The sequence below is a fragment of the Alternaria ventricosa genome (genome assembly GCF_023758065.1).
Source record: "Alternaria ventricosa strain BMP 2768 chromosome Unknown scaffold_3, whole genome shotgun sequence".
Taxonomy (NCBI): domain Eukaryota; kingdom Fungi; phylum Ascomycota; class Dothideomycetes; order Pleosporales; family Pleosporaceae; genus Alternaria; species Alternaria ventricosa.
Genome location: NW_026055683.1, coordinates 168885 through 191300, shown reverse-complemented (window position 1 = coordinate 191300; position 22416 = coordinate 168885). Strand labels below are relative to the sequence as shown.

Below are 22416 nucleotides of genomic sequence, written 5' to 3'. Positions count from 1 at the left end.
CGCTAGAGTAGTACAAAGTGTATCGTGTCTTTGCGATGCGGTGAAGCCATGCACTTTGTCTGAAATGCTGTGAAATGCCGCGAGAACGATGTCGCGATGTTCGCAGCTGCTGCATTCAGCCATCTCGATCGTGACTTCCGTTCGCAGCCGATGCCCCATATCACCATGCTGTGTGTATCGGCTTCTTACGTTGGCCATCCGTCTCTCCATGCATCGCTCCCACACCGGCGATTGGCGCTATCATTATCGCGCTGCGGGGTCCATCCCACCATCCAAAGGTCCGATTTCGCCATGCGCCTACTAATGAGAGGCTCAGGCACATGGTGAGGGGCCTGCTTTCGCGGCCAGCAACCACCGTCTGACACACGTGTTTGCCCGACAGGCCTCACTGCAAGACATCCCGTCGCAGACGATCGCCAAACTCTACAGAGAGCTTGCGCAACCCATCGGAGCTTTTTGCCGTCAACCGAGGGACGTGAGCGTTACGACCAGACAACGTGATAATGCCTCAACCGTGATTTGCGTTGACAACATACTTCGTGATAGCCTAGTGGGTGGGGATTCCGTTAGCGATGCGACTACACACACACAAAAGTTCGAGTCAAAATCGACGTACCGATTTGAGGACGTTGATCTGCTGCACCGTGCGAGTGAAAACGGCCCGGTACTGCTCGAGGTTCTGATGCACTACTTCGTTGCGCGTAGTGCGGCCTTCGCAGATGGCTTTCATCTGGACCTCCATCTACCCAATGTGTTAGCGAGCATGCCGGGTCATCAAAGCCCAACATCCCACTTACTTCTTTCCGGAGGAATGGTTTGCTGAGACTTGTCTCAAACCCCACGTTGTCGTATCCTTCGATAAGCGCGATACCCAGCGTCGTTGGGATGAACTCTTGTATTCCGCCCGTCCCTCCTCCGTTGTTCTGGCCTACAGCTGCGCCGCCTCGCCCACCACGTCCCCCTCGTGCCCCTCCTCTTCCTCTGCCGCGGCCTCTACCTGCACCTGCGCCATCTGCGGCTGCTGCTGCGCCGCCCGCTTTGAGTCTTGCAATGACGTATTCGCGGTCCTTGATCTTGGCGATATGCTCGGCCATGGTCGCATCTGTGCCGATTCCGTTCGCATCCATGAGCGCGATGAGTTCCGGCTCGGTGAGATAGCTAGGTGCCGACGTTTGTCCGTCCAGCATGTTCGCTTCTGTAGGCTCGAACGTTTCACCTACCGTGTACTGGGGGAGCACTTGACTGCTCTCCCACTTGTCGTATGGATAGACGTCGAGGTAGTTCCTGGCAATCACGGTAAGGCCATGTGCATGGAACATCTCGCCTCCGTACTCGATCTCGATGTCTGTGGCTTCGCCGACAGCGTCTTCAGAGCAACATGCGAGAAAGCGGCGGACGACAAATTCGTACACAGTGCGCTCTCTGTCGTTGAGCTGAGATGATGCGACGTAGTTGACGGGATGGATGGGCGGATGTGCTTTGTCGTTGTTGCGACCCTCGCGAGGTTGATGAAAGCCACCGTTCATGAGATTCTGTGCGAATGGACCCCAGCGACCGTCTTGTGTTTGCCTTCCGACAAGCGCTCGCAGGTCCATACCACGGTCAAATTGGTCGGTTTCAGTACGTGGGTAACTGATCCACCCTTTCGTATACAGGTCTTCGGCCACTTTCATGACGTCTTGCGAAGTCATGCGAAGGAACCTACTTCCATTCTTTTGTAACTCGACTGTCGTCAGAGGTAATGGTTTCCACTTCTTCGTGGGTTTCTTCGCCATCTTGATCACTTTTGCTGTTTTCGAGAGCAGACATCGCTCGAAGATAAGGACGACCGCCATACGATCGAAAAGGTGACCTCGTCGCCAGTTAAACTTGACTTCAATTTCATCTTTCTTGTGTGCGAGCTTGATGTACCAAAATGGCTCGGGAACAAAATTTCGCACTCGCAGATAGCGGTCGACAACGAAACCTAGCGTTGGAAATTGACAGGAGCCGTAGCTGATCAGCTTGAATCGCTCTTCGCCCTGCTGAGGAATCATATTTTGTAGCGCCAGTGTCTGCATGCGTGTGAAGGCTGCACCGAGCCGCAGATCTAGCTCAATACGAGCCGAAACAGCCTGAGCCTGCTTCTCGTCTAGGCGGATCGGGTTCTGTGAGGCTTGTATAACATGCCTGAGTTACGTTAGTTGATGCTCATGGAGATCTTGCAGTGTCACAGACGCTCTCTCGATGTTGCTGAAGCGCGCTCTCCAAACCTGCATGTTTGGGTTCGCCTTCAGCGCAATATCACGAATCTCAGTCCCGATATGCTCGCCCTCGCGATCACAATCAGTCCAAATGAACAAGATGTTCGCCCACCTGGCTTGCGCCTCGATGTTGCTCGCTACAACCTTTTTGTCCTGTATATGGATTAGCAAGCTTCGACAGAATGAACTAAATCACCTACTTCTGCTATGCTCGACACTATGGGTGCCTCGAACAGTGCTGCGGGTTGACATGAGTGCCATTTTTTGAACCGATCGTTGAAGTCCTGCGCAACGATATGTCCGGCAACGCATGTGAACGTTACAGAGCATTGCCCCCAGTTTTGGAAGCGGAAATCAAACTTGTAGTTCTTGACCCACTGGATACCGCGGACACTTTCCTATCTGAAGTCAGCCTGGGTCCGATCTGCACGGCAGGCCAGGAAGGCGCTCGTATCCGTGCACAGAATACCAAGACATATGCTGAAAGCGTCTGTCATCCTCTCCGAATATCGAGATATCAATCAAACACAAGTGTGAACTTTCAAGGTATATGTTGAAGGTAAATGCGACGTGCTGAACTTACTGCTCGGGCTTGGCCGCCCAGATGGTTTGCGACTGCCTTTGCAATCGATGGCTTTTCCGCCACGCACAACACCCGAGTCATATTTCTGGAGTCTCGGTGGAATCGCGAGAGAGGCTCGACGTGAGGCTGGGGATAATGGTGGGGAAAGATCCTCACGGTCATGTGAAGACGCGCCAGACCAAGAAAAGGCGCGTACTAGCGCGTTCAAAAGCCGCACGGACGCTATCGCAGCTCGCTAAGCCGGGGACGCCGGGGACACCAGGGAAAACAGCTCTTCATGAGGTCATTGTCCGCTTCACACAACAAACGCTAACCCCAGCTTCCGAGGGGCGCATCGCAACATCCCCATCTTCATCAACCCTCATCGCAACGATGCCTGACCCACGTACGTACACCGACATGGCCCTGCCACTTGTCAAGACGCTGCCCGACTGCGTCGACTACTTCAAGACCGTCGAGCCGTTCCTGCCACAGTTCTACGACCTCCCCTACAAGGTTGCAGCGCACATCACCGATGTGCAGGCGCTGAAAGAACTCTATGTCAACACCAACCCGCTCATATCGTCGCTGGCATTTGCCACGATGTTCGTTACGCCGATCGTGCTTGCCGTCTCCGAGATCAACCGGAACTACTCGCAGGTTGACAGGATCTGGAGTATATTGCCTGCCCTCTACAATGTCCATTACGCGCTTTGGGCTCATCTCAATGGCCTGCCAACAATGAAGCTGGACCATATCATGGCTGTCTCAATCATTTGGGGTGCCCGCTTGACTTTCAACTATTGGCGCAAGGGCGGATACCAGGTCGGCAGCGAAGACTACCGATGGGAAATTGTCAAGGACTACGTCGGCGGACCCGGCATGTTCATTTTCAATGTCACGTTCATCTCGCTAGGGCAGAATGTAAGTATACTCCTACTATTTGCTATCAGTGTACGAGATACTGATCATGGTAGATTCTTCTTTGGCTCATCACCACGCCCACGTATATCCTCCTCCTCGTGAACCGCATCAAAGGCAATGACATCACAACCTACGATACCCTTTTCGGCCGCTCCATGCTCGCTATCGTTGTGTTCGAGTTCTTTGCCGACCAGGCGCAATGGAACTTCTACAAGGCGAGGAACGCGTATCAGAAGACCGCTAAGGTACCATCCGACCAGAAATACACTCGTGAACAGTTAGACCGTGGCTTCAACACCACTGGTCTTTTCAGCTGGTCGCGCCACCCCAACTTCGCAGCTGAGCAATCCTTCTGGGTTTGCCTGTACCAATGGTGCTGCTTGGAGACTGAGACTTACGTCAACTGGGCGTTTGCCGGTGCATTCGGATACCTGATCTTGTTTCAGGCTAGCACTTGGTTGACTGAGCTGCTCAGTGCGGGCAAGTACCCTGAATACAAGGTCTACCAGGAGCGGGTTGGAAAGTTCCTTCCCAAGTTCGGTACTAAGAGCATGGACTTGCCGCAGACGGAGAAAGAGAAGCAGAAGGTCAAGGACGCGAAGGCTGGCAAGGGCTCCATGAAGACTAAATAAGTACACATGGGACGGCTATGCCACCAGCACGAGACCTATGGGTGAAGAGGCCACATAATCGAAGAGGGATGATATGTGGCCAGCCAGATGAGGGGTAAAGATGAGCAGACAGATGCTCAAGGTATGATGAGGATCTCAACATCATCTACGTGACTATATTGACCCAAGCATAATCTACAAGAAAGTAATTGACCACCCTGGGTTACGTCACAGAAGTTGCCTTAACATCGTTACTCTCATATTCTTCCATCGTGAACTCTTTGGCTTCTTCGTTGCCTCTTTTTACGATCTACCAATCTCTCCCTCAACTCGAAACCATGCCCTGCTCCTACGATACCGTCAACCGTTGCGGCTCCTATCAGATGCAACGACAGTCTCTTCAGCCATGCGACTTGGTCTCCTCGACCGCGAACCTGATTTTGCCTGTGAACATCTTCTTCACATCCTTGAACGAAAGCTCTGATGACACATTCTCAGCGTACTGTGGAGCAAGAAACTTCACATTGCCAGCGCAGTGAAAACTGACTCCATCGCCGACGATCTGGGCGAGAAAGTTGGTCCATGCTCTCGCATTGTACAACATGCGCCGCAAGTCAAGCTCGACAACGACGTTACGAAGCGCAGCGAAACCATAGTCACCGTTTGCAAGCTTAGCGAGTTTAAGCCACTCATCCCTCATCGGGAGGATCCGCACAACGACCCGCCGAATGAGATGATGAAATGCTTGTGGGGGATAGGCGAAGTAGAAGCGCTTGTTTAACCGTCTGTTTCCGATAACGACAGACTGATCTGACGGCTCTAGATAGAACTCATTCTTGGTCCAGAAGATTTCTCGCGCCATTTCGGCGATCTCGCGTGTCATTACCAGGTGGGGAAGTAACTGACGATGGACTATTGAAGGGTAGACTGTGTTGTTGCCCGCTCCGACGCGATTCTCGGCTTTCATATTGAACTCAAGAGTCAGGCTCTTTAGCTCGGCTGGCAGCCTGTTCCATCCTTCAGCGAATGCGGACTTCAGCGGCGCTGATGACGCAATGATAAGCAACCTTGAGGACGCGATCTTGGTGATGGACTGGGGGCCAGCGTCGACGTCAACGCTGTTGCCCTTTATCAGAGTGACCCGATATGGTGAGTCGCTTTTAATATAGATAGATACAGGTGGATTGAGCTGGAGTGTTGTCGTTAATTGGATAACATCTTCGTACATATCCACGTCGGGGACCTTGCTGAGCATCTGGATCTTCAAGGAGGAATGCCGGGCGGCCATCATCGCCGTGGCTGCGAGTGCCGTGAGTCGTGTAGGTGGCAGCGTGTCTCGAAAGCGCTTGCGCGATGGTAGGGAGGTCGAATATGAGAGGAGAGTGCAGGAACTTGCAATCGTGGGACGGTGTCAGTGCGGAGGTGAGACAAACGCTGTAACAGTACTAGCGTACAGCAAATGTAAACTGTAGTCAAAGCTTGGAGTGAAAGAGAAAGAGTCGTGTCTTGCTTCTATTCAACAAAGGCTCCATGCTATCTTTTGACGTATGCCTAGGTCGAGAGTGCAGCTACGTCGAAACTACTGAATCCTTGATCTTAACCATCAAAGGTATCTTCTCCCACAACGAGTATATCTTCTGATCCGCGATCCAATCCCGACATTCGGGGAGCAATTCGAGATCGAAGTTGAAAAGTACTTTGCTCATAATGAGGCGCATTTCGTGGAGGGCCATGCTAATAGCAACATGTTAGCGTCTTTGCGATGTTTTGGGGAGCAAAGCGTAGCGTTACTTACTTCTTGCCTAGGCAGTCCCTTGGACCCACATGGAACGGCTGAAGAGCTGAGCGATCATCGGAGGCGAAGCGTGGGTCCCCGAGCCAGCGCTCGGGGATGAAACGTTCGGGGAGTATGAAGTTATCGGGGGAGTTGTACATTGCCAAATGAGAGGCTGCGACATTCGTCTACAGGATTTAAGTATTAGACACCTGTTTGGAAAAGTGTGAGGGAGATGACGACGTACATTGGGAGGAACGAAAATTCCACAAACAGTCGACCCTTCAGCGGGAGTGAGATGCGGCAAACCAATCGGCACAGGAGGGTAGTGTCTGAACGCCTCCTTGATGCACGCATTGAGATAGGGTAAACCAGCGGTGATTTCCATGTTGACGTCGTCTGACGAACTGAATGCCGTCCGAATCTCATCCACGAGCTTCGCCATCGCTTCAGGGTGTGTCAGAAGCAGGTACGTCAGTCCACTGATTAATGTCGCTGTCGTTTCGGTCCCAGCTATCATGAACAACTCGCCGTTCATATCCATAACAGGGCGGGTCAGGCCCGCTTTACCTTTGTCTTCTTGTTGGAGAACTAAGTCCCACAGATCGACACCCTCGGACACCCGTCCCTTTTCAAGTCGCTTAGTGACCCTTTCAACCGTGTAATTGTGATGCTCTCGCCGAAATGTCGCAATTCGTTTACCTAACAATGTAAATAGCAACAGCTTGGCGAGCGGGTAGTAGTTGAAGAAGATGCTCATTAGCGTGCCGCGCTTGATGCCTTTGAAGATGACTTGAATCCAGGAATTATATTCAGAGTTATCCAGCAGGTGTAGAGGTTCACCAAATGTTAGGTCAGCCATGACGTCGAAAGTGGTGAAGTTGTCTGGAGATAGTTGTACAAAGTCAGTGCTTGTCTCACATGCAGCTCGTACAGAGATCTAACGTACACATTCGGACGAGGTCGACCGCGTTCGCTTGGACACTTTCTCTCAAATTGCGGATAAGTTGATCGGCATATTTGATAAATAACGGTGACTGCTGTACGAGCGCTCGGTCGGAGAACGCAGGAGAGAAGATTCTACGGATTCGTGCATGTTCGACGTTGTCTCGCTCTGCGACAAGTGAGTTGGCTCCATTAGGAGAACTTCCCTGCCGGTTCCAGTTCTTGGGCGGCGCGGAGCCTGGTCCTTCCTTTGACCCATAGCCGTAGATATCGCGCCAGGCTTTTGGGTTGGTGAAGCTGAGTTCGTCAGGCGAGATGCGCACTATCTCTCCGTACTGTTTGTGGAGCTGGGCAACGTGTCGCGGTAGTTTGCCTTTCGCTATAGCAGTGAGGTACGGTAGGCGAGTAAAGGCAGAGAACTTTGGTCCAGGAAAACGGCTAAGTGGGTGGAAGTAGACTCGGTAGATGCCTCTGACTATCCATCGTACAACAGTCTGCCAATGTTAGAATACCCGGGTATCAGAAAGCGGATTAGTGCAGACAAACAAACGCAACGGCTAGAGAAGCAATTTTCGCTACAGAGAGATTCCCAATGATGACAGAGAGCCTAGGAAATGTGCTCGGTTTCGTAAGGATACCCATCATGAGGAGCGGCGGTTGAAGGTTGGGGGCAGCGGAATGTCACGGCGAGAAATGCTTCCTATTTGTGTTGCCCTCGTATTTTTCTCGGTGTGCATCGAAGCAGCTTGATATGCATCAACCCATACTTCAGGGGCGTTCTGAAGGCAACGGGTTAAGTTGCGTCGACGCGTCACAGGGGCCATGCCGCTCGCTACTCATAGATTCAGGTGTTCTCCACGACGCCGACCTTTGTCCGGACCGTGCCACGCGGGGTATTCGGACCGTTAGAGTGGAATACGTCGTACAAAGCGTATCCAATGCTCGTGCGCTCGGCCGAAAGTAAGCCAAGGAAGATCACATGCATAGAGATAGGAATGTGGCGGTAGTCCGCAGGGAAGAAGTCTGGCTAATACGAGTACCTACAACTACATGGGTCCCTTTGTCGCGTTACCACCTCCAACGGTGCTCACGTCGGGCGCGCCTACGAGAGCCAGGTTCTCAATACCAGCAACGCCGTATAGCGCTGCGGCATTCGTGCTGACCCATGTGGCTTCATCGACAGCAGTAAGTGAATCACTCCCATCGATCCTCACCCTCGCCCATGGAGCACCCGGTGCAAGCCCATCCTTACTACCATCGCCCAAGAACTCTGACCAAACTCTTGGAACGAGTGTCGCGTTGTTGCGATGATTGGCGACATATGCGGTGAAGCGCGAGTGGCCCTGCATCAGACTCAGAGTGCCAAAGTCCTTGCCATAGCGCGCTCTCTGTTCAGCCTTCCCGGCGCCGTAATAGTAACAATAGTCCAAGAAGGCTTCGAAGAAAGGTTGAGTGAGATTCTTCTCCTCCGCACCGAAGTGGTCCATAAGCTGATCAATAGTCTCAAGGACGCCGAAGACACCAGACAAATGCGAAACGGTGACGTTGCCGGTGTTGTTTGGGTCTGTGGGCGGTGGTGCCCATGCACCAGTGAGACTGTTGTAAAAGGCTTCGCCAGTAGCGAATCCGTTCTTGAGCTTGGGGTATGTCATGATGGACTCGACGAGCTTTTTGCGAGATTCTTCCCAGCGAGGGCCACGGCGCTCCCACTCGATAAGGTAAGCTTGAGCAATACCAGCCCAGTCGGTTCCAAAGTTGAGGAAAAGCGCTTCGGGATCAGGGTTGTAGACGATACCCGGTTCTCGCACCTTGCGTCTCGCATCTACGCGAAGGAAGGCTTTGTCAGCATCCATGACCTCACTTACCAGGTCGCCGGTCCGCTCGTCGCCGCCGGAGATGTAGTAAAATGTCTTGCGGTAGACCGGAGTTGAGATTCTAGCCTGTTTGGCGCTGTCACTCCAGTGTTGAACGCCGTGTCTCGTCCCGAGCCCAGTGAAGTTGCCTAGATGATACGAGTCAACTTCACCTCCATGGCGCACTTGGTCGTGAGCAATTTTGTAGGCATCTGCTCTGCCGGTACGGAGGAAGAAGTCCCAGAAGAAGAGATCAGGCGACAGTTCGGAGTTATCCCAGGCATATCCACCGATATCGTACCTCCATTGATGACGATCGTTATCATAGGTATGCATGATGTCTCCATGATCCCAGAACCCGTACCAACGGCGCTGCTCGATTTGGTCTTCGTAGAACTTGATCAGGAAGTCCATGTTGTTCTCGATAGTTTGTGCTTGCGCAGAATCCACAGCACCAGGCACGTCCCAGTACGACCCAATCGCTTTGGTGTCGCGCATGTACTCTGGCTCAGGTATGAGAACAGGTGGATTGTTGGTGAATTCGGTGAGCGTTGCAAGGTGATCAGCGGATGGAGTCTTGTCAAACGCGTAGATGTAAAGCTCGTTGGTGCGACCAAGGCCGTAGGGAGTGTCGTAACCTCCTTCCCAGTCTTCGTATGTGATATCCAGAGCGTCTAGTTGCTGCTTGTAGGTGTCTTGTCCAAGGCCGTCGTGGTATGGGCGGATATCCATTGGCCCTGCCTGAGGGCTGTATAGCCACATGGTGATTGATCCAGTATCAGTTGCGGCGTTGGAGATGTCTAGACTGGTAGGATACTTCTTCCAGAAATCGCGAAGGCCCACGGCAAGACCGCCAACCGTGGCGCCGCCGAGATATGTCAAGCCACCCGAACGTGTGCCTCCAGGGATCTTGACCCAGCTTTGGCCGGCCTTTGTGCGCTTCTTGAGGTTGAAACCGTCCGAAGAGAGTTGTGTCAGGCGATAGTCACTCCATGTCGGGATCCACTGTAGACGAGTGGTCACCCTCTGATCCCATGTAGAATTAGGTGGCAGAACAGTGCCATTGAACTGACCGGATCGAATGTCGACACCTGGGTCTCGACGTAGACCAGTAATGCCCTTGACGGCTTCGTGCAGCATTCCGCCATCGACACCCGCGATTCGGACATGACGATCGTAGAACTCCTCTTCAGCTAGGGGAACATCGAAGCGGATGCCGATACCCGACATGAAGTCTTTGTGCATATCTCCGTCATAGATGATGGTGTGAATGACCCGAATTGCTTCGGAGTTGGCGTAGAGGTAGAAACGAACGGTAAAAGGTATCCAGTCGTCATGAGCGCCATCTCCGTCGATAGTATGGATGCCGTTGACTGTGACTAATGATCGAACGGTGTTTTCCTCCGATACAGTGACGTTCGAGATCTTGCTGGTGAAGCTAAAGTAGTCAATGCCGGTTGGCTTGCCATCTTCGTTGTCATCAGGAGTGCCGTTCTGAGAGCGTAGGACGAGGTGGCCGTTGCTTCCGACCGTCTTTCCGCCGGCTTCAATGGTGGAGACCAGAATGTTGCCCGACTTGGGAAAGGTTGCTGAGACTTTGCCGGTATTGACCATGATGGAGCTGTCAGAGTCGGTGATTTGGATGCCATTGGCTTGACGCTTGTATAGCGAAGTAGAAGCATTGCCTGCACCAGAAGCCGTGATTGTGTATTCGCTGGCCGGCGCTTCGCTAGCTCCTAGGGCATGTCCGGTCCACTTCAATGAGCCGTCCGGCCAATAGGCCGTCACCCACGACTGAAGTTCCGCATCTCCTGAGATGGTGAAGGTTGTGGCGTTCGCAGGGTGCTGCCCACGAGGCCACGGTAGGCCGAATGTCACACCGGCGAGGTATTCTGGTGTATCTTCGAGCCACTTGACTTTGACAGAGTCGCTTTGGGCGGTGGCATAGCCGACCAGCCCAGCAAGCCCAATGAAAGCCTTCAACATCGTGAGATGGAGCAAAGAGTGAAAGATGTCGCAACCAGATAGCAGGGTTGGCCTTGTTCTTGACACTCCAAAGGGCGAGCATTTTGTACTTGTACAGTACGTTTGGCCCAAGTACCTGCCTACGTCTTGACCGCAACGGGCTGTGGCCACTCCAATATTCCGCTCGCCATGTCGCTTTCGGTAGTATACCCGTGGGCTAGCCTGCACGCAAGCAGGTGTATAAAGAACGTCATGTAGGTTGTCCTGAAAGGGGTTGGTTCGTGCTTGGCGATTCTTGTAAGTGATGAGTACGGGTAAAGGCACTGCGGAGGTGGCGTAGATCTACAGGTTTCCGGAAGGTGTAGACCTCTCCGGAATTTAACCTCGGGGTAGAAACAGCCGAAGTGATGGCTTCAGGTTACACATGCGTGAACTGTGTAGGTGGGCCGGCAAAAATAGGAGCAATGCCCGCGAGCTGGGCACCGCGAGGGATTAGCACACGTTTCCCGGCTTTGGCCAAAAGAAGTCAGAAATAAGTCGCCATTTCCGACCTGGGGCAAAAAAGAACAAAAACATACAACAGCGGGGATTCGCTAGTGGTCACCCACCTAACTACTAATCCGCCGGTACACTGCTTGTATATGGCTGAGCGGACGGGAAGCCTAATTCTCAGTGTCCTATGGTCGTATGTGGAGGAATGTGCAATTTAGTTGCACATATCGTCGTTGTTCAGACTTCTTCAACGTGTGGCGGATGAATCGAGCTGTAGCGCAGGCATGGGCGTCGCGCGCATGGATACGGTGGAGTCACCAGTCCAGCCTCTTCGAATAATGTGCCAGCTCGCAGGCGCCAATAACGCGGACTCCGAAAAGCAACAGCACACCAACGTATAGGGGAGTAGAAACCGAGATGGGCATGTCGCATGGCGTTCTCGTGGTGCCGGCGACGTTGACTATTTGACTATTGCGTCGGCGCGAGGAAAGGAGAAACTCGTAGAATTCCGGTGCAGTGGATGAGCGAAAGATGCCTATATAAGCTAGCAATCATTTGCGCGGCGCAGTCACCCCTGAGTCGCTGATGCCTAGGTAGGGGATGCCCGCACTAAAATCCCTGTTCGCGACTGCGCCGAGCGCGCGTTGACGCCTATATCCTGTATTGATGCCGACTTGTTGCTATGAAACTACGTCTCTGCTACATCTCCGTATCGCTTGACAATTTTCTCAAACACCTCGTCTAGAGTTGCCTTGCCCAAGCTGTAAAACTCCACATTCAGGTCGTCCTTCGCGGCCTCCAATGTCCTGATCAAGCCCGCGAACTCATTACCCTCGGCCGGAATCTCAAATCTGATCTGACCGCCCTGCGTCTCGCGGCTGACGTTCGCCAAGGGAAAGGTGACAGCAATCCATTCCTTCATCTTCTGCAGTTCACGCGGTGTGGTGCAAGGTGCTGAGCGCGACACGAGATGAATGTGATATTCGCTGCCTGCACGCTGCTTCAGGTCTTCGCGGTCATCAAGAGCGAGCATGCGCGACGAGACGATGCCAATGCGGTCGGCCAGGGCGTCGGCCTCCTCCATCGAGTGCGTCGTGAGTACAACGGCACGTCGCTTTGCAATGGTTTGCAGGCAGCGCCACATGACGCGCTTCGCATTCGCGTCGAGCGCCGAAGAAGGCTCGTCGAGGACCAAGACATGCGGGTTTCCGACTAGTGCGACAGCCAGAGACAGTTTGCGCTTGGTGCCACCGGAGAGCTTCTGCGCCAACTGTTCAGTCCAGTCGCTGAGACCGCAGGCTGCTATCACGGTCGACACGTTATGTTCCACGTCCCTGACTCCTCTTATTTTGGCAAAGAAGCGCAGCGTCTCACGGACCGTGAGGACGTCAGCAGAGTCAAACTGCGGGCACACACCAAGACTGGAGCGTGCTGCAAGGGGACTACTCAGGATTGGGTTACCGGCGATGTCAATTACGGATCCTGGTGTTGAGGGTTTGATGTCGCCACGAATCATCGAGATGATGGTTGATTTGCCAGCACCGTTGGGTCCAAGTAGAGCAAAGATCTCCGATGTCTTGACGCCGAACGTGACATCGTCCACTGCAAGGTTCTTGCCAAAGGACCTAGTCACAGATTCAACCCGGAGGTCAATGTCAGGTGATGCCAGCCGTCTACGTTCGGTAAGTAGATCAGCCGTGTACATGTCTGTCGCCTCTTTATCGCTGACCAGACTTTTGCGGTGCAATGAAGGCAGAACGAAGCCACTATCCCACCAAATGAGAAGCACAAACAAGAGAGCAATTTGCACAACCAAAAACAAGATGGGCCCGCCGTACAGATAGAGCGATCCGTCGCTGTGGCCGTTGCACTTCAACCCAAGCTGCTGAAGACCGATAAATAGCGTCCTTTCCAAGCTGACTACTGGCGATATGATGGCGAGACCAAAGTACAGGGCGCTCATCGTGGATTCCAGGTTTGCGTATGGTGTGGTGGCCTGGATCTCCATCACGCCAGCGAAGTGGGCAAAATAGACAATGACCTGCATCAAGGCCATCAAGAACCAAGCCGTGACTGATTTCTTTGTAAACATGGAGAAGACATAGCTGAGTAGCGCGCACGCAATTCCATACAGAAGGAAGATGACGAAGACCAGACCGAGTCCATGCCAGACGGGGGTCGACATGGAAAGAAGACCTGTAGCAACAGCACTGATTATGACGACGAAGGTACCATCGAAGGCCAGATGGGAAAGCCAAAGTGGCACTGGACGGATCCCGTTGGAGTATTGCATCGAGCGGACGTTTGACAGGCGCTCATCCGTCGGGTATAAGACGAAAAACACTGGATAGCTATTATACATGTCAGCTTTGTTGTGCTAATTGCGCGAATGGTTAAAACATACCAGGCCATGATCAGTCCATAATAAATGATGAACATCGTAGCATCGGAAGCCATGAGACTCGGGATGACAGTACTGGCGAACTCGTTGTAAGAACTCGAGATGCCAACACCACCAGCCATGACATTGTAGAAGTTCAGCATTTGTTGCATGGCGGCGCCTCCGCTGATGTCGCCCATGATAGTGGGGTTGGTTGAGCTATCACCCATCCAGATCCCGCCTCTGAGTTCTGTGGTGGGAAAACCACCATCAGAGATGTATCTGGGATGGGCAACTAGTTCTTTCCAGTCGGTCTGAACTGCTCGCGCGAATTCTTCGTACGTATCGACGATCAATAGCTGGTTCTCAAGCTGTGAAGAATTCGTGTACCCGGATTGATAGGTGTCAGAGTAACTCAAAGTGTGGTTGGTAGAGTAGACGTCTGCCATCAAACTAAACCTTGTTGAGTTGAGTCGATCGGAAGGCCCAGCAACGTACGACTTTCGAAGTTCGTCCGTTCCAGAATAATAGGCATTACTCTCGGTATAGAAAACACCAATATCGTTCCGATATGCGTTATCGTCAACGAGATCTGCTTGTACTGGGCATCCCAGCGGAGCATCGAACTTCTTGATCAGTAGAGGCGCAATACCTGCACCAACAAGAGCGAAAGCAACGGCGACAAAGTAAGGTAGCCATCGACGTTTGAGAACCTTGACTCTCTTGAGCAACAGAATCCACCACTGCTTGAGAAGAGAAACGGGCTGCCCTTCGGACAGTTCATAGTCCAATTCGGTTGCGTCGACAATGATGTTCTCAGTCTTCACTTTCACAGCATCATCTTCTTCGGTCTTCTCCTCCAGAGGTTGGATCGAATCACCGGTGATTTTGATGAATAGTTCCTCCATGGTCGGTCCGGAAAGCTGGTAGCCACCGAGGTTGTGATTGTCGAGCTCGGCCGCAGCCTCTGCAGCATGAGCGGCTGTCGTGACATGGTACGTCGTCATGTGCCGCGATTGTTCCGTTCGGAGTTGCCCAGAGATACTGATATCGACGTCTGCCTTGTAAGGCAGTTTGACAGTATAGCCATCACCAAAGCCATGTTTCAAGGACGCCGAAGTGCCTGCAGCTCGAAGAGTACCTTCGTACATGATGGCAATATCATCAGCAAGGTAATCGACTTCGTCGAGGAAGTGAGTCGTCATAATTATCGTGCGTTGTTGCCGCTCAGTGAGTAAGATTTCCCAGATTCTTCGCCGAGAAATTGGATCGAGGCCGGTGGAGACTTCATCCACACAACAGACTGCACTTCCACCCGCGAACATCATTGCCATCTGGAGTTTCCGCTTCTGGCCACCAGAGAGCGTCTTAGCTCTAGCTGAAAGCTTCTTAAGAAGATCGACACCTTTAGCGAGATCGTTGACGGCCTCGTGGTTCGCTGCTGACAGACATTTCAGATCGCTGAAGATGCGGATATGCTCTTGGACCGTCAATTCAGGCCAGATGACATTGTTCTGTGGAGCGTATCCGAGTCCGCCTGTTGGGTCGATGATGATGTTTCCAGACGTAACCCTCTGTTCACCCGTGATGCAGTTCAAGGTCGTCGACTTGCCACTTCCATTAGGTCCAAGCAAGCAGAAAATCTGACCAGGGTATGCGTTGAAGTCGACACCTTTGACCGCATTGACATTCTTACGACGTCGAAACATTCGAGCAAAGAAGCCGGGTTTGTATGTTTTGCAAAAGCCAGATACCCTGACGGTTGGATCGCCTGCGCTTGCTGGCCGTTCGAAACGTCTGTGCGGAGATGCTGTTGAGAAGAGAAGATGCTCTACTAGAAAAGCCAAGGTCGGAAACACCAGGACGTGTAAGACCAATATGAGCCAGTGGATGTAGAGCGGAAATCGCCAATGTTCGGACTCGCTTTCCTCATTGGCTCGATGCATCATGCTAACCGGTTTGCCGGCTGCTTCGAATGTTGCCATGCGAGTGATGAAGTATGTCAAGTTTGCTGAAGGGAACAAGACGCTCAGTATGGCGCAAACAGTACTCGTTTGGTTGAAAAGCACCGCTGGGAGGATGGCGGCGACTAGTGTGACGACCACCATGATGGGGCCACTCAACTGGGCTTTCTTGAAGAAAGAGGCCCCGAAGAGAGAAAATCCAGTCACGGCGAGCCCGTAAAGTAGAACAAATCCAACGGGTAAATAGTTAGAAGTGACGGGCAAGATGGCGGCGGAGATGACGATGGCCACTGCCAGCCAGCCGGGAAAGTAGACCAGCACAAACGATGCGTAAGCCGCGATTTGTCGAACGGCTGTGCCGCGGAACTTGGACCCTCCCATTATCATGGTGTCAATCAAACTAGACATTCCTAACTAACGTCAGTCCGTGTTATGGGAATAAATGGTGCCACGTACCAATTTCGCGTTCGCGAGCAACAAATGATGTCAGATGATCGACCACACCAATGAGTGTAAGAGTAAAGATGGGTGGAAAGGCCCATGTCACAAGACTTAGGTATGTTGCGGTTCGATCGGCCTCTAGCGCTCCCTGGTCCTGACGAGTGAACGCGATGACATCTAGCTCGGGGGGGATCTGCGGTGTGTTGTCTGGTTGGGACCGTGCGATAATCTCGAGCTCGAGCGCGCGCTGCAAAGGGGATGTGGCTACTTCGATAGCGTTGCTGGTGCTCGTAATGTCGATGGGACCATACGGCGTGGTCAACCCTTGGATTGTGTAGTTCCAGTATCCGGCTGACGACTCGTTGGTTCCCTCGGTTGAACTGGAGAAGAATACAATGGCGCTGTAGCATGGTGAGTTGCCTTCGTTGTCGGTTCGGCAAACTACAGCAAGGCTTCTGGTATCGTCGTATAGCTCTGGCGTTTTCCCGGCAGCGCTGATCCGTCGTGAGAGTGTATCAATGACAGCTGAGACCTCTCCTCCTTTCATACCGTTGTCGACGAAGCCTACAATGTCGTGACCAGGACTTGCTCGTAGTCCTTCCTCAAGGGAGGGTAGCTATTCGAGTGTTAGTATTGGTTCGATTCTGTATTGATGCCTGAAAGATTGGGATACCACTGACCTGGCGAGCCGAAGACACACCCCAATTGCCCCCAGAAGCAAACCACGTCTTGCTGAAAGCGATAACAAGAATGACGACAAGTGGAATAGCGAGTGCACGAATGAAAGTGGTGATTGGTCTTCTCAAGCAGACAAGCAAGAGATTTTTGCGCACGAGCGCCCAAATTTGGCGGAATAGCAAATCCATGGTTGCGATCAGGAAGGAGTGAAGAGAAATTCAAGAAGGCATTCAGCGAAGGCTCATATGGAAGAAACTCGAGTTGTTGAGGTAAACGAAAGGTGTTGAAGTCAGACCTGAGGGGTATGGAGTGTTGACAGTCAAACTGCCGTAGAGCTAGTTTGCACATGCCTAGTGATTCAAGCATTAGCCCAGAGTGAAGGGGCTGTGCTAACGCAAGTGCGGGTAAGCTAATGTGCCTGTGCATAGACAGCGACCGTTTTGTCGCGCGTCTTATGCGGTCCCTCTCCTACTCGGGTCCACCGATGTCTCCGCTAGCCATCTCGGGCAGACGACAGAGAAATGCACGGACTGGCCAACGCGGAAGGATAGCCTGCAGACTCATATATTGAGGTCAGAACGGGCTGGAATAGATGCAGTAGTAGTAGCTGACGCGTTCGCCTGCGGACAGCGTAACAAACGCTTTTGCTTGTTGCTCCCTATGCTCGTGAAATTAGCTTCTTACTCCCGAGGTCCCCTTAGCCATGTTCTTAGCTATGTGGTTTTGAATTATCTCGTGTCGTGCCATGACAAGAGATACAGCCGATCAAATGTGTGTTCGCGATTCAGTGCGAAGTGCAGCCGTACGAGACCCCAGGAGCGGGCAATGCGTAAGGCGGAGTTCGTGCTCGGGCCATCTGCGCCGTGATTGGAGCGGTCGGGTTCTCTTTGTGATGATTGGACGGCTATACGCTAGGCGAGGCTGAGTGGAGAATGTTGATACCCGAAGCTTTGCACCACACCAACGATTGTAACGTAGTTTGGATTCATCTGTTTGGTGTTGCAAGCAACAGGGAGTGGATAAGTATGAGGTGCAGGGCCCCCGCAGCCTGCTCGTGATTGATGGGTTAAATGATTGTGGGGCTCGACCAACGATTGCAAGGACGGGCATTTTGTGTCATCATGCTGTTGTTGATACCTCCCCTCCGGCGTGTGATTAAGCAACAGGGCGTTGCGCGACCACGGCCGTTGCGCGCACAAGTACGTCAGACTACCGCTCCAGTCTTCTTGGACAGTGCCAATTTCCATGCGCGTATCGCACCGCGTTCGTCGTAAGAACGATAGCGACTTCCTTAGGCATCACCGCGTCAACGTGGAAACAAGAGGATGTCGGGACTTTTTTTATAATCGGTGGCCAACAGAATACCTTTCCACACCCGACATTGTGGTCGCCCCGAGTCCCTTACAGAAGATGCACTTCCCTGCGCGCAGCTACACGGCGCGCGTAAGCATGAAATATTAAAACAGACTTGACGCCAGGTATCATTAATTGGTTCTCGCGACGATAATGAACAGCCACTTCACTCTTTAGATGGCTCTCTGTCCATAATCGTGGGTGAGCCTCTTCAAAATGCGGCGATCTGTAGATGATGGGCAGTCGCCCCGCGTCAGTTTCAGCCTCACGCGTTGATTTGGCCCCCACACCTATTCTACATAGCCTCCACCATCTCACAAGATGGCGGTGCTAAGGCAGTGGCTATTTAGGTCTTTCAAACATAACGATCTAAGAGTCCCCGGCTTCCTATCTTCATCCTCCCGGTTTTTGCACTCCCATCAATGTTTGTACAATATGGGCAGGCTAAACCGTTGCTTCCCGAATCTCCTCCCCACGCTAACCGGATGGAGGAGACTAGCCATCCTGAACATCGGCGCGATGACCCTTCTAACACTATTACTTTGCGGCTTCACCGTGGCTGCGATCCTCAAAACAGACCTCTCGCAGATTTCAGAGTATCGCCTTAATGGCGACCACGTCCTCGTCGACAGAAGGGCCGCTGTGGGCAACGGCTTCCTGTTCCACGAATCGCCCTGTCGCGAACCAACGGCGGGTAACATCAACACAGTCCTCCATCTACTCGTCAACGCCGTGTCCAGCGCGATCTTGGCGTCTTCTAGTTTCTTCTCGCAGGTACTCAGCTCACCAACGCGTGCAGAGGTGGACGTTTCGCACGCGCGGGGCAGGCCTGTCGACATCGGAGTGCTCTCATGGCGGAACGCACTGCGATTGTCTCGCTTCAAGACTGTGGCCTGGGTCGCACTGCTAATTACATCGCTGCCATTGCATTTGCTCTTCAACAGTGTCATACTGCAGTCGGCCGATGCCGAGGTCTCTCTCCAGGGGGATGATGCCGCCTGTTATGTAGGTGTCTCAAATCCGCTTCTCCTGACGGTCACATTAGCTTGTCTGGTTAAAGTGATAATCTGCGTAACGGTCGTGTGGGTTCTAGGAATCCAGGAGCCTTTGGTCACACCTGGGGATGCGATAGCTTCGTTCATCTCCATCCCGGACGCGTCTACTGCTGGCAGGCTGGATATGTTGACTCCAGCTTCGAAGCACGGGGCTGGCAGCAGTAATGTGATATTGTGGCGGTACACCTCTTTGAGAAGATCATCTTGTCTCTCACCCCGGACGTGGAAGTGTACATACATGCTGTTCATCACCTGCATCGTGGCTGCAGCTGGATTCCTTGGGAAAGAATATCACATGATACAGAAAGAAGGATGGTAAGTCAAGTCCCACACGGATATGCTCATTACTTACCCAATCATTCAGGAGTCCAAGGAGCTATCGCGACTCTAGCAGCGCCTACTCGATCTTGCCGCCAAAATCCCCCGTTCCCTTCATCACCACGGTACTTCTGGCCAACATGCCACAGCTTTCCCTCTCGGTCTGGTATCTTGCTTATAACGCGATACTTACTCGGCTACAACTCAGCCAGGAATGGGCTCTGCTTTCCACATCATTCCGGCCTCTTCGAGTCTCGCAGCCCAAGTACTTTCTCCTTCTTCCCTAAACGTCCATAAGTCCATGTAGTGCCACCATAATGGTGAAGCAGTAAACGAAATGATACACTAACGGAAGGTCCCATAAGAGGTCGACAGGTCGGAACCTACAGGCTCCAGCTACCATACAAATACAGCATCCTCCTTATCAGTTTGAGTGCTATCATGCACTTCCTGCTTTCCCAAAGCTCGTTCGTACTACTATATACGGATAGTAAGTATTTGTCCAAAGATAACACACCACACCCGCACACAAACTCAAGAGACATAAGCTTATGTTTCGTATCAGACGATTACAATGAAGGTAGCAGCGCGTACGCAGACATGCAAACCCTACCCAATGACCTTCTAGTCGTCTGGGGTCTATCTCCAACATACTTAGGAGCATTGCTTGCCGTGGCCGTGACCGCTATCCAGGTTCCCTGGCTTCTGGGCTTGTTGCGACTGCCCGGGCACATGCCGCCCATCGGATCAGATTCGCGGGCCATCGCGGCTGCTTGCCACGTTTCGCCATTAGCCAAAGCCCCACTCAACGAGGAGACGGGCGAAAAAGGAGAAGGCTACGAGCCTGTGTTAATGGCCGAAGAGGAGGGAAATAGTGGCTTGGTAGCCGTGTCGAGGAGTCTTCTCTCATGGGGCGTAGTGGAGATGCCGCAAGTTTGGTATGATGCTCACGTGGATCGGCGAGATAGTTTGGCAAGCCGCCGGGCAGTGGGGCATCTGAGTTTTGGTACCACACTGGATATTGTGAAAAGACCTATTAGGGGACGTTTCTACGCATGAACACGCGCTCAGCAGCTTGATAGTGGTGATACATAGCTGAATGTTTTATCATGGACCCTTTCTGGTCTCTGCGCCCCTAGCACAGCTCTGCTTGTTGTAGTTGTACTAGACAAGGTCTAGTCAAAGGCGTCGTTGAGCCTACGATCCAGTCGCGACAAGAAAACGTATAGCTGATTGGGGCTGTTTAGGTAATTATGCATGTGTTGTCGCGTAAGGTTGTGCGGGGCTGTGTAGGCACATAACACACATGGTGGCGTTTCAGGCTTAGTGGTGCGACTTTGATCGTGGAACGCGATATCAGATTAGTAGAAGGAACGAACCAAGAACTTGGTGACATTGTCATACCTAGGTAACATCGCTAAGGCATCAACGTGATAGGATCAGGTACAGAAGGTGCACCTTGAGGAGAGGATGTTCTCTGGAGATGTGTAGAAGCGCCACAACACATCCTCGCATGCGGGGCGTAGTACTATTAAAGCCACCGACGCTTCGGCGTCCTTCTTCCGCTTACGATTGGTCCAAGATCGCTTTCGCCCCCAATGAACTGATAGCTGTGTAGCCATGTAAATAGCTTGGTTTCACATTAATGTCTGCCGCTTATGAGCCTGTTCATCCTACTTCGAGGCTTCCAAAACTTTCTGTACAAAACACAACCATGACTGCAACACCAACAGCAACGTTTATAACCGACCAGAACGTTATTAAAGAATTCAATCGCGGTTCAATTACTACCGTTTTCACGCCTCCACCCTTATGTACTGAGACTATTACGTCCGCCACCGGTGCTTTATTCGTTGGACACTACAGACTCGACTTTGACCAGGAGTGTTATCCTAGAGCGTCCAATCCATCTGAAGCACCAGCACCATCTTCTGGATGGGATGCATATTACTGTGCGCGAGTCGTAACCGAATCGGATATACCGACTAATGCTGCGTAGATAGCCCGGCCATATGCCCTGCCGGTTGGACCGCTGCGACTACATTCACGAGCGCCATCCCCATACACCCAACACCATCGGCATATTTCCTCGGGTCTGCCACTACAGCGGCTTTATGCTGTCCTCTGTAAGTACTCATCGTTGGCGTCATCAAAATACAAACTCTTCAGCGCTGACTTCCCCTTAGTGGATACTCGTTGTTTCTAGATGGCCACCAATGCTCATCCATAGTAACAGCAAACCAAGTTCTCAAGTGCGCATCTACGATGGTCCATTTAGCTCGAGCAATTTGAGCATAAATACACAAGCCTCCGATTGGTGGGTGTTTGGCGACGGTGTGCCTATCATGTGGCAATCAACAGACTCGGCGGTACTTGCGCGCGCTTCCCTCACGGCTTCGAGCCAAACAATCACTGGGCCAACGCAGAACCCACCAAACACATCTGCTACAGATGACAGCTCGCCTACCGAGACCCTGTCCTCATCGTCTGGCGGCTTTTCCACGGGTGCGAAGGCCGGATTGGGAATTGGCATAACAGCGGCTGTACTCATACTGCTAGCAATTGGTTTTCTTCTTGGGAAGAGAAGACGACGGCGTCATGGGCACACGCCAGCCACTAAGGAAAGCTCCATGCCAGGCCAAGATGCTCAACAGTATGGAGAAAGCGACCACGGACATTTGGGATATCAGGAGATGCCGGCGGATCATGCGAGGACGGAGATGCAAGCAGATTCGGTGAGGGTATTGAACCAGCACGAGCTACCTAATGTATCGCATTAGCCAGATGTTGCTTATGTGGAGAAATGAAACAGAATAATGCATAATGTAAGGTCTGAAATTCTAACTAGCATATACAAG

The 22416-nt window shown here is 52.3% G+C and overlaps 6 protein-coding genes across 6 annotated transcripts; 1 reads left to right on the top strand and 5 right to left on the bottom strand.

Annotated features, from left to right (window-relative positions):
• Nucleotides 1-508: 508 nt before the first annotated feature.
• Nucleotides 509-2907, bottom strand: J4E93_001994 (uncharacterized protein; the record flags this gene model as incomplete). The annotated part of the gene is made up of 6 exons (XM_049339942.1): nucleotides 509-547; nucleotides 617-742; nucleotides 798-2169; nucleotides 2218-2396; nucleotides 2444-2641; nucleotides 2827-2907. 6 exons carry the CDS (start codon nucleotides 2905-2907, stop codon nucleotides 509-511), a joined length of 1995 nt encoding a protein of 664 aa, XP_049202264.1.
• Nucleotides 2908-3198: 291 nt separating this feature from the next.
• J4E93_001993 (uncharacterized protein) lies at nucleotides 3199-4361 on the top strand (the record flags this gene model as incomplete). The annotated part of the gene is made up of 2 exons (XM_049339941.1): nucleotides 3199-3729; nucleotides 3783-4361. 2 exons carry the CDS (start codon nucleotides 3199-3201, stop codon nucleotides 4359-4361), a joined length of 1110 nt encoding a protein of 369 aa, XP_049202263.1.
• Nucleotides 4362-4740: 379 nt separating this feature from the next.
• J4E93_001992 (uncharacterized protein) lies at nucleotides 4741-6046 on the bottom strand (the record flags this gene model as incomplete). Its single annotated transcript, XM_049339940.1, has 2 exons — nucleotides 4741-5685; nucleotides 6038-6046. 2 exons carry the CDS (start codon nucleotides 6044-6046, stop codon nucleotides 4741-4743), a joined length of 954 nt encoding a protein of 317 aa, XP_049202262.1.
• Nucleotides 6047-6131: 85 nt separating this feature from the next.
• J4E93_001991 (uncharacterized protein) lies at nucleotides 6132-7701 on the bottom strand (the record flags this gene model as incomplete). The annotated part of the gene is made up of 4 exons (XM_049339939.1): nucleotides 6132-6302; nucleotides 6362-6764; nucleotides 7066-7534; nucleotides 7698-7701. The coding sequence occupies 4 exons, from the start codon at nucleotides 7699-7701 to the stop codon at nucleotides 6132-6134; spliced, it is 1047 nt and encodes a 348-aa protein (XP_049202261.1).
• A 404-nt stretch (nucleotides 7702-8105) lies between these two features.
• J4E93_001990 (uncharacterized protein) lies at nucleotides 8106-10898 on the bottom strand (the record flags this gene model as incomplete). The annotated part of the gene is made up of 1 exon (XM_049339938.1): nucleotides 8106-10898. The coding sequence occupies one exon, from the start codon at nucleotides 10896-10898 to the stop codon at nucleotides 8106-8108; it is 2793 nt and encodes a 930-aa protein (XP_049202260.1).
• A 1159-nt stretch (nucleotides 10899-12057) lies between these two features.
• On the bottom strand, nucleotides 12058-16701 carry J4E93_001989 (uncharacterized protein; the record flags this gene model as incomplete). The annotated part of the gene is made up of 3 exons (XM_049339937.1): nucleotides 12058-13720; nucleotides 13774-16123; nucleotides 16170-16701. 3 exons carry the CDS (start codon nucleotides 16699-16701, stop codon nucleotides 12058-12060), a joined length of 4545 nt encoding a protein of 1514 aa, XP_049202259.1.
• Nucleotides 16702-22416: the final 5715 nt, after the last annotated feature.